This window comes from Lepidochelys kempii, chromosome 1, assembly GCF_965140265.1.
Source record: "Lepidochelys kempii isolate rLepKem1 chromosome 1, rLepKem1.hap2, whole genome shotgun sequence".
In the NCBI taxonomy this organism is placed as follows: domain Eukaryota; kingdom Metazoa; phylum Chordata; order Testudines; family Cheloniidae; genus Lepidochelys; species Lepidochelys kempii.
The window spans coordinates 202,776,872-202,787,984 of record NC_133256.1 but is presented as its reverse complement, the minus strand read 5'-3'; the positions used below and the strand labels follow the sequence as shown (position 1 = coordinate 202,787,984).

The 11,113-nt window shown below is 45.8% G+C and overlaps 1 protein-coding gene across 1 annotated transcript in view; it reads left to right on the top strand.

Moving 5' to 3' along the window:
- Positions 1-8,046: 8,046 nt before the first annotated feature.
- The window catches only part of IGSF11 (immunoglobulin superfamily member 11), a 147,565-nt gene continuing 144,498 nt past the window's right edge, over positions 8,047-11,113 (top strand). The window contains exon 1 of the mRNA XM_073328958.1: positions 8,047-8,352. Coding sequence (XP_073185059.1) covers positions 8,253-8,352 — 100 coding nt within the window. The 5' untranslated portion in view covers positions 8,047-8,252. The remainder of the gene's footprint in view (positions 8,353-11,113) is intronic.

The following is an 11,113-nucleotide window of genomic DNA, read 5'->3' as shown; positions in this document are numbered from 1 at the left end:
ACTTGTGTGCTAGATCAGGGGTTTCAACCGTTTTTCATTTGTGGACCCTTAAAAATGTTCAAATGGAAGTGCAGACCCCTTTGGAAATCTATTGTCTGTATATATAGTTGAATTCTGTTCAGTCAGTTTTCAGTCTTTTGTGGACCCCTTAGACATAGTCTGCGGACTCCCAGGGGTTCGCAGACCACAGATTGAAAACCACTGTGCTAGATACTGCACTGAGTTCACCCCACTCATTTCCCATAGAGTAATCATACTATTGGAAACATTTGTTGTCTTTTCACTTCTAGGAGTTTATCTTATATCATTAATTTTCTAGCACTGCTTTAGAATTGGCTGGTATGAACTTTCCAGTTTAAAATATGTCTTACTGTGCTTTCAAACATGCAGATAAAGCTGTTAGATAGAACAAGATGTTCTTATTGCGTTACCATAGAGACATCCATGGTCTGTGAACGTTTCTTGTTCAAAATCTGATTTTTAACGGGGGTTGTGACTTGGCTCTAAAAGCTTGAAAGAGAAGGGCTTAAGTCTTGAACAAGTATTGGTATAAACCAGTTTGGTCTAAGTGGCCATCTCCATCCAGATCCTAGTAGAGAGGTGTTCACAACACATAACTTGCTATTCCCTAAAAAGGCCAAGGACTGAATGGGCCAGTGAGCCTGAAGAGACTTGAAACGTTAAAAAAAAAAAAAAAAAAAAGAGAGTTAAAAAAAACAGTTCAAGATTTTCCTTAAATTTTAGTACTGATTTTTAAAATGGAAGATTTCCATTTGCACTCAGATGACTGAACTTTGCTTTTTAAGTGTATGCATTTTTAAGCAGCACTAAATGAAGTTAGTGGCGGTGAAAGGTGCTGGACTGACAGCTCTGCTCTGGAGATTGAAATCTTAAGTTCATCAGCAGAGGCATGATAGTGGCAGCCATAGCTATCTTTCAAACCTGACCTGAAGAAGCCACCCTTAGGAGTAAGAGGTTGGTACAGTCTCTGGGTCTATTGACTGCCAACACTAGCGGTAGGTTTTGTGAAGTGGAGAATGTCATAAATATAAAGGGAAGGGTAAACCCCTTTGAAATCCCTCCTGGCCAGGGGAAAGCTCCTCTCACCTGTAAAGGGTTAAGAAGCTAAAGGTAACCTCGCTGGCACCTGACCAAAATGACCAATGAGGAGACAAGATACTTTCAAAAGCTGGGAGGAGGGAGAGAAACAAAGGGTCTGTGTCTGTCTATATGCTGGTCTTTACCGGGGATAGACCAGGAATGGAGTCTTAGAACTTTTAGTAAGTAATCTAGCTAGGTATGTGTTAGATTATGATTTCTTTAAATGGCTGAGAAAAGAATTGTGCTGAATAGAATAACTATTTCTGTCTATGTATCTTTTTTGTAACTTAAGGTTTTGCCTAGAGGGGTTCTCTATGTTTTTGAATCTAATTACCCTGTAAGATATCTACCATCCTGATTTTACAGGGGGGATTTTTTTATTTCTATTTACTTCTATTTTTTATTAAAAGTCTTCTTGTAAAAAACTGAATGCTTTTTCATTGTTCTCAGATCCAAGGGTTTGGGTCTGTGGTCACCTATGCAAATTGGTGAGGCTTTTTATCCAACATTTCCCAGGAAATGGGGGGTGCAAGTGTTGGGAGGATTGTTCATTGTTCTTAAGATCCAAGGGTCTGGGTCTGTAGTCACCTAGGCAAATTGGTGAGGCTTTTTACCAAACCTTGTCCAGGAAGTGGGGTGCAAGGTTTTGGGAAGTATTTTGGGGGGAAGGATGCGTCCAAACAGCTCTTCCCCAGTAACCAGTATTAGTTTGGTGGTGGTAGCGGCCAGTCCAAGGACAAAGGGTGGAATATTTTGTACCTTGGGGAAGTTTTGACCTAAGCTGGTAAAGATAAGCTTAGGAGGTTTTTCATGCAGGTCCCCACATCTGTACCCTAGAGTTCAGAGTGGGGGAGGAACCGTGACAGAGAAAAAGGAAGTTCGCTGCAGCTATGGGAAGTGAAAATAAAGGAAAACAAAGTAACAGTTAGTTGACAATCTCAGTTCAGCAACATAATCCTCTGAGAGGGATAAAGCTATCTTTGCTTTAGACTAGAGGCTCTGAGCTGCCTATACTAGGAAAAAAGGTGTATTCTTAAATCATGTCATGGACCAGCCAGTCCTTTGAGGCAAGCTGGTCTCAGCCTTGCCCATGACTTAACCGCTTTCCTCAACCTCACTGATGAGCTGGCAACATAAGGACTAATCAGTGACCACAGCTGGATGTAAGGGGACTTAATTAGAAAGATTGCCCCTCCCCCTCCAGCGGTGGTGGTGATGGTGCAGTAAGGAGGGTACTACCTGAACAGAGCTGGGAAGGAAGGAAGGAAGAAAGATCCTGGAAAGAGGAACAAGGGGAGTTCCTTTCTGGGAAAAACTTAAGGGAGTGAGGCTGATTAATCTACAGAGAGTGGGAGCCCTGAGATATGGCCTATATACAGAGCAGAGAGATCCTCAGAGGTAAACTGCTGGAGTCCCTGGTAAAGGGAAGCAGTGAGGAAATCCTTCTAGGGAAGAAGCAATTCCAGAGAATCTCTGCAGGGGCCAGGAAGCAGGAGACTTCAGTCAAGCCTGAGAGGGGCAGAAGAATTGTAAGTTTGGACATTGTTTGTGAACTTTAAGTTGGCCCTTCATTTCCCCTGGAAGGGAAATGAACTGTTGTTTGACCTGGCCGAAGAGCAGAGCTACAGAAGACCTGGAGAGGGAGTCAGGAGAAGATGCTAGCTGGGACTGGTCATTGTGAGGCCAAAGAAGTGGCCATCTGGAGGGGTGTGAGGCCAAGTCCCCAGCAAAACTGCATCTGGGCATGAGAGGGCACTTGAGAGGTGAGGAAGTGTGCTGGCCTGTTTGCTAACCCATTTTAAAACTAAAGGAGTACTTGTGGCACCTTAGAGACTAACCAATTTATTTGAGCATAAGCTTTCGTGAGCTACAGCTCACTTCAGCTGTAGCTCACGAAAGCTTATGCTCAAATAAATTGGTTAGTCTCTAAGGTGCCACAAGTACTCCTTTTCTTTTTGCGAATATAGACTAACACGGCTGTTACTCTGAAACCTGTCATTTTAAAACTGTAGCATGGAAAGGGGAAGTTTGTGCTTTAACACCTTAGTTGGCTGACAGGAGCTCCAGGCTCCCTGTAGGATTCACAGTGACTAGACAACGTGTTACAATCCAACTTGTCATCCCTATACTGGGGCTTAAAAAGGTCTTAGCTACCGTGTTCTGAAAATCCTCCTTTTATCCTGTTGTGGGCAAGCCCTCTGATTCAGCTGTACCCGCTAGAGAGGATACAACTCTCTCTCTCCTCCCGGAGTGAAATGTGTAAACACAGAGCAAAGGAGTTCTTGTTTCAGCACCTTCAGTCTCCCCGTTCCAAATCAGTCCTAGGAGTCTTCCCCAGGCTGGGTAGAGGAGGAAACAAACACTTCCTCCTTCTCTGACCAGCCCATATAATTTCCTCTTCAGTTAAGTATCTGCCTTGATGAATTTAGGAGTAAACTCTATGCTTGGCAAGCACAATATAGTTCTCTAGGGCAAGGCTGGTCTTGTGCCTTTCTCCCTTTGCAGGAATTATCCCCTTTCCTCCTAATCATATGTGGAACATGTATATCCCATCACAAGACCATGGATATGAACCTATGGTATTCTGCTTTATGAATTAACAGCCAACAGGCTGTTGCTTGTCACTATGTCTTTGTGTTTTATTGTAGTGTTAACTGAGGTGAGGTACCTGGGTACAAAAGTTGATGTCACTAAGTGGATCTGGATTGTCGAATATCCAAAATGCTACTAACTCAGTGGACTTTATCATCTCGGACAGATCCCATGTGGCCTGTGGTATCAATAAACAACTGGCCATGATGTCAGTTATAACCTAAGGATTAACAGTCCTTGTTTATTTTGATACATGTGCTGGATTGTACTAGTGCCAGAGTGTGTGGAAAGACCCGTGAGACTCAGAGCAGTTTCTTACACCCAGAGCCAAATCTGAATGCACAATTTAGGGGCAGGTTTGAACATTTGGCCCCCAGTTTTAAGAGGAACATGTGCCTCCTGATATTTTAGCTAAGACTTAATTTAGGATTAAAGCTCTTGTTTTTTTTAAATGAATTCCTAGAATTAAAGGCTTAGTTTGTTCCTAGTGTAACTCCATTTAATGGGGTTACACCAAGAATGAATGTGGACCTAGGTTTATATGCATCACATCAAGTTGTACAAGGCAGAAAGGCACAGAGAGATGGTTTGAGATTCTGAACACTAGTCACACATGAACTGGACTGGCTCAGTTGGATTAGGTGCTGGGAAGCAGGCTAAACTAAAAACTTTTTTTAAAATGCACTGTCACTTTCTCTCCATGTATACAGCACCTAACACAGTGGGTACCAATACGATAGGCCTTGAGACCAGGAATATTTTTCAAAATTAATAACTCCCCACCCCCCAACATAATCAAGATATTTCAATGGATACGATCATTACAATATCAAGATAAAAGAATCCAAATATAAGCCCGTTGCTTTACATTTTTAGCTTCTATTTCAGTCCATGTATTTGTTTTGTTTTTAATTTTAACTCAGAAAAGGGCCAGTGCATGATCATAAAACTAGTGTATACTTGTTGCCAATGCAGTTTAAAAAATATTATGACATCATGTAACAGCCATGCTATGTTGTGCATCCACATGATAAATGTTAGTGCCTTTCCCCATTTTGTCAGTAATGTATTTTATCAATCAGAGCTATGTGTATTAAATTCTTGCAGCTGTTATGAATAAATTAGATTTCCATTCTCTGAGCAGTCTGGGTTAAGACATGTTGTTGCCACCATTGGTTGGTGTTTGCTGCAAAACATAATTCTGTAATTCCAGTATTATGGACTCTTGGAGAGGGACAGATCTTTGTATTAAGAGTTATAGAAAGACCTTTGAATATGTTGCTCCAATATTTTTGTAAATCTTGGCAAGGAAAAAAACTATATGGGACAGATTCATAATTGATGGGTAGTGGCATCTCCCGCATTTGCTGTGGTTAGCTCTATCTATCTTGTATAGATGTTTGTTCAGAAAAAGCTGTTCAAGTTTTTTTTTCCTTGGAAAAATTGTACAGATAATTAAGTGGATGTATTTTTGATGTTCTGTCACATTTCTTCCAAAACAGAATTAAAACAGAGCAAGCTGCCAACTTAATTTCCTCAATAACACTGAGAGAACCAAGTTTCAGTAGACTTTGAAGTTATTAATGATCAATTCAGTAAATTTTATCATTATCTTTATAAGCCAGAAGAAAGCTGATTTTGTTCAATTATTGAGCAATGGCACCTTTAATAAATTGGTGGATAGTAATGGATAGCCCAATAACAGTTCAGGAGACAGAAGAAGCAATTTATGACTTGGCATCTGACAGAGTTCCTGGAACTGGTGGCTTCCCACCTAATTTTTATAAACCATTTGAAAAATACATAGTACCTATTCTGGAAAGGTTCTTCACTGAACTGTCCCAGAAAAGTATAATTCCCTGATATATGAGAACTACCTTACTTACAGTAATTCTTTAAAAGGATAAAGCAGCTAATAATTGTGGATTCTTTTGCCTAATGTCTTTGCCAAGATCTTACATGCTATGTTTGGCAAAGATATTAGCCACTAAATTCATGCAGTACCTGACAGGAAGACTTGTAGTAGTCAGCTGCTGATGCTTGGAGAATTTGTATGTGTAACTCTCCTCCACTCACAGGAGTGTGCTGTTCCATCAGTGTCAGTGGGGAGTCACAGGCACTCCCTGATGTGCAAATGGACCCAAGGGAGCAGTAAATACATACCTCACAGTCACTTGCTCCTAGGGATTAGTTGCGGATGTATTGACTTTTTTGGTACTTTGTCATCTTCAAACAAGGAGCTGGAGCATACTAAGTATTGGGGAAGACTAAATTTCGTTCCCAATAATCCACTAGAGTTCCAAGAACAAGGGGACACCTCTAAAGTCCTTCCTGAGCAATTTGAAAACTGCTTTGGAGGTGGTGGTGTGTTGTGGAATGAGGGTTATTTCTAAATATCTAGCCATTTGTTCCCTGTGGCTGTCATTCCACCTTTCTGCATAGCCACAGATTGATTGATTTTGCCAACCACTGAAATAACTAATTAAAGCCGCCTTTGTTGGTATGACATGATACGTTGTGGGGGTCAGATGCTAGAAGGTGATTACTGATAGGCACAGCGCCTACCCACCTGACCAGGAGGAATTGGGGGAAGTGCTGCCTGCTGCCCACTAGGATCCTGATTACAGTCATGCTTATGGGTACTCTGCAGGAAATGAAGCCAATCAGCCACTGCATAGGGACCTGCTCATTGATTGGACTGATTCTAATGGTCTACCTCTCGGCAAGCAGATGACATGGCACGAGTGAAATTGCCGTGTGCTAAATGCAGTGAGACTGGTTTTAATCAAACACTTATTTGTCAAGAGGCTAAGGTAGCTCCCAGGTCTCAGCTCTCAGCAGAGGAAAAGGACACTTCAGCACTACCATCAAGTAAAGGAAACTGTTTCTCTTTGCTCAGTTTGTCTATCCATTTCTAATGGCCGCATCTCTGTAATACCTAGGTGCCAGCTTCATGAGTAAGAGCAGTGTCAGTCTCCCCTGCCCAGGGCCGTGGCATCTCTACCCTGCTTGATGTTTTTTGGTGTTTCTCAGGTTACACAGCATTGCTGTCTCAGCAATCCAATTCACTTTATTTTCAGTAATACCTTGGTTGATTATCTGAGGTCCGTGACACCTGTATCTCCCATTGACTTGACTTGGAATTGTTTGTGCACAATACCTCGGAAAATTAGGCCCATGGCATTGATGCCACTTGAAGTTGGGTAGTGCAGAGACTACTGGTCCAGACAAGTCCAGTGTGGCCTACCCAAGCCACTAATACAGAGGTGCAAGCCTTGGAGGCAGTGAGTCCCCCAATACAGTCTTCCTTCCAGAACTGCACAGACCCTAAGAGGGAAATAGCACAGGGGCTAGCTAAGAGTGTCATCGCCACAAGCCACAGCCTCTGCTCAGGTCGGGCTGGCACATCACAAGCTGGGCCCTGTTGTTCCACAGGAGGCCATATGCCTGCTGGGATTAAAAAAATTGAGAATTGCAAGGAGGGACAAGGCAGGACTGGTTTGTGAGGAGCTGCATCTTAGCTTGGACCAAAATGGAGCATCACATGTTGGAATGCCTGGTCTCTATGCACGAAAACAAGATGTGGGCATGTGCCTTCTGCTGTTATGGGCCTGATGCTCCCTCTTGAACCGAGCCAGGCAGGGCGATGACTTGGAGGAAGATGGAGTATCACCTGCAGGGAGGGACCTTTGCTGGGCACTGGGCTGGCAACAAGGCATGGCACAGTTGTCGCTGCAGTGCCCGGATTTCAGTGTCATAAAGCTGGCACATCGCTGACTAAGTCACTGGAGGGTGCTGTCTCCAGGGGCCACCCTATCTCAGACCAGCTTGAGGTGGTGCAGCCGGAGCAGGGCTGAAACCTGCAGGCTCAGAGCGGCCCTTTGGGCTTCTGGCAAGTGCTCGGCCGAAGTTTGGGCAGCCAGTGTTTTCGGGCTAGGGAAAAGCAGCCTTTGGCTTTCTAGGAGCCAGCTGTGCTGGGCAGCGGGTGGGTGGCGGGCTGAGGGGGATAGAGCAGCGTGCAGCTCTAAAGAAGCCCGCCTCTTGGGGGAAGGGAAGGGAGGGGAGGGAGGGATGCGCCCTGCAGTTTTATTGCGCTTTTGGTTTGTGCGGTTCTCCGGCTTCTGGGGCGACAGCTCGGCGCCCCGGCCGAGCCGCAGCAGCAGCAGCAGCAGCAGAGCCCCCGGCGGCGTGAGGCAGGCGCTCGGGCGGAGCGGAGCCCGGGGTACCTGCGGTGCGGGGCTGGGTGGCATCCCGGAGGCGGGCTGCTGCAGCTCGGCGGGGCCGCCAGGCTGCGCTCTCGGGCCGGTTCGGAGCCTGGCGGCGTCCCCGGGCTGCCGGGGCTCCGGAGCTCCAGAGCCTCCCGGGGAGCGGGCGGTGCAGGCGGGCGGTCCCGGGACAGCGGCTGCAGCGGGAGCAGCCCAGGCTGGGAGCTCCGGGCGGCTGAGCGCACCTGGGGCCGGGGCAGCCGCCGCCTGCGCCCCCCCCCCGGGGGCTTCGGCTGGACTTGGGGGGCTGGCAGCCGGGCGCGGAGCCGCCGCTGCTCGGGGAGGGGGCGCGAGATGCCGGCTGAGCCCGTCTCCCTGCCCGGCATGACTCCGAGGGGCTCCGGCGGCTGGGGGCTGTGGGTCGGCCCCTTGGCTGCGCTCCTGTCTCTGCGAGGTGAGTGCCGCCCTGGGCGGGGAGGGCGGCGCGGGGGCACCGGCCCTCCGACTTCGCTCCGAGCCCGGGCGGGACGTGAACTCCCAACTTTCTCGGGGCCCGGGCCGGGCGAGGGGGAAGCGGTCGCCCACTAGGCGCAGGGTGCTGGGCTCGGGAGGGTGGCATCGCTGAGCAGGGCACGGGGCAGCGCGCCGGCTGGACACCCGGGCGCTGTCCGCTTCCCCACTGCAGGGGTGAGCTAAGCAAGTTGGCTGGAAGTCCCAGCGAGGGGCTGATCCGCCGCCCTCCCCACCCGGGCTTCCCGAGCCCCGGGCTGTTCCGCCAGGGGAAGGGGGGGCCCTTGTCAGAGGGACGGAGACGTTCTGATTTGTGCCCAGGCGGCTGCCCCGCCTTGGCTTATTTATAGGGAACGGGAAGTGTGCGGTTGCTCCTGTGGTCGTTTGTAACGCAGGTGGGTCTGATGGAGTTATTATATCGCAACCAGACATGGAGAGGAGTGTGGTCCGTTTCCTCTCTCTCCGCTGTGTTCCCAGGAGCGTTTTCTGTTGGGCTCTTGAACTTGCTTTAAAGTATTTCGCTTCATGCTCAATGGCCTGGCCCCAGCCTAGCTCAAAGATTGCTTAAAGCTCCAGGATGAAGATCGTGATTTACAACTTTTCTCCCCAGGCAACTTTCTACCAGTAGGGGTAAAGCTTGTCTGTGAGGGAAAAAGAGCTTTCTCAGGGGCTTGGTCCAAGACCGTGGTAGGAACTCCCACACGAGACTAAAGATCATCACAACCCTCACCAGTACCTTCAGCTGCAGGTGCATTTCTCCACCTGCCTTCTCTCACATAAACACAGAGCAGCATGTACAGTTAACAAGACAACCCTAACCCATACCCCTACCAAAACGAAATGCTATCTACTTTGCATTCACAGCTCTCCTCTAGAGTAGGGGGAGAGAGAGCTCAAACTATGCACAAGATGTTAGTTACATCACTTAATGCACCACTGGAAAGTGCTCAGATACCAAGGTGATGGGAACAATATAAGAGTCTGTCAAGAACAGAAATTTCCACACTCATCCCTTGATCAGTTAGTTATGCCCTCTTTTCAGCAGCAGGCAGACTGGAGAGCCAGAATTGTCTCTGATAAGCAATGGTCCTTTCCCTCTCCATAGTTTAGGGCCTGTTAAGGTATAGTTCCTCTCGGATACTGGGTACAGTTTTCAAACCTGGTGAAGTGACTTAAATCCCAAAGTCCAATTTTCAAAAGTGATTTAGGAGCCTAAATTAGGTTGTATTGAACATTTTTTCCTGTCAGCTTAAAAAGAGAGTTTGTTTACAATATATTTTCTTACCCATTTTACTAAAAACGTTTTAGATTAAATAGGGCAGGGATAGTCAATAGACTGCAGGACAAATCTGGACCATCATATGCTTTTGAAGGGACTCTGAAATCTTTTTATTTACTTATTATTACCATTATTATTTTTGTATTTTCTCTGGAGTCTGGACATTGACTATTCTTTGAAGAAATTTGGACCTTGACAAAAAATAATTGATTACCCCTGAAAAGGAAGTACTATTCATGTTGTTTGTTTACTTTTTCAATTTTTCTTAGCTTGGATAATGATGAAAGTGAAAACAACTTCAGGGATGAGTTTCTCAATGCTGCAGTGTTTGGGCTACAAACAAAAGAACAGTATGATTGTTTAAATAGAACCTTTCTTCCCGTCCCCCAAATTACTGGGGAGGGGGAATAATGAAAACATTTCTATTAATGTGAGATCTTTGTATAAGTTTATTACAAACTCTAATTTTGGGGACAAATTTGAGTTGCACTTCACTATCTCTTTACATGGTAAAGGATCTAACCAATATTTATTCTGGGGCTTTCATTTTACTGTACAATGTTGATAGATACTACTTGACATAACAAATTTACCTTTAAATAAAAGATTTTATTTACAGAACAGGGAGATTGGCTCACATTCAAGCCACACGTGGTAAATAAGCACCCTGGTTTTCACAGTAAGCCAAAAATCAAGCTAATCCCATTTCAAAACAAGGCAATCCCTGGGAACCCCAACACTCTGTGTCTAGATTTCCCCCTGGCCTGCCATCTGGGACTGTGGTGGGCCTGCTGTGCACCCCTTACTCTCTCCCCTCCTTGCCCCTGCTTGCTGGGAGCCAATTTTTTTTTTAAAAGCTACAAGCCAAAAACTAGGCGACAAGCAATTCACAAGCCAATTAAGCCAAAAACAAGCCCAATTTCTGTGCTTTTTTCACGGGTTTGGCATGTTTGATTCAAGGTGATATTTGGACTGAGGCTGGAACCTCCAAGGGTCTCCTTGCACCCAATCACTTTACACCTATGACATGGTATGGTCAAACTTTTTAGGGAATTGCCTGATGAGAACCCGGTGTCATAGCCCCTTTAATTTATGTTGTTTTGTGGAAGAGTGGTGATTCCGTTTCATGAGAGCTAGTGTGCAGCTTTGTTTAGGCTTATAATATTCTCCCTGCCCTGAGGAGCATGCAGTATGGGTATCTTTAGTTTCCCTGTAAAGCATTAAGGGGGATTTATACAAATGTTACTGGACATTCAGCCCCCCTAGTGGAGTATATGAAAAGTAATGAGGGAATTCTGTTTAAAGCTTAAACAAAACCTATGCTTGCAAAGCAATCCCGCTATGTTGCCAGTAATAGCTTATTGCAAATTTTCAAATGTGTTAGAAATCACACATTGGGAACAGCTAAATTGAAGATTCATTTTTA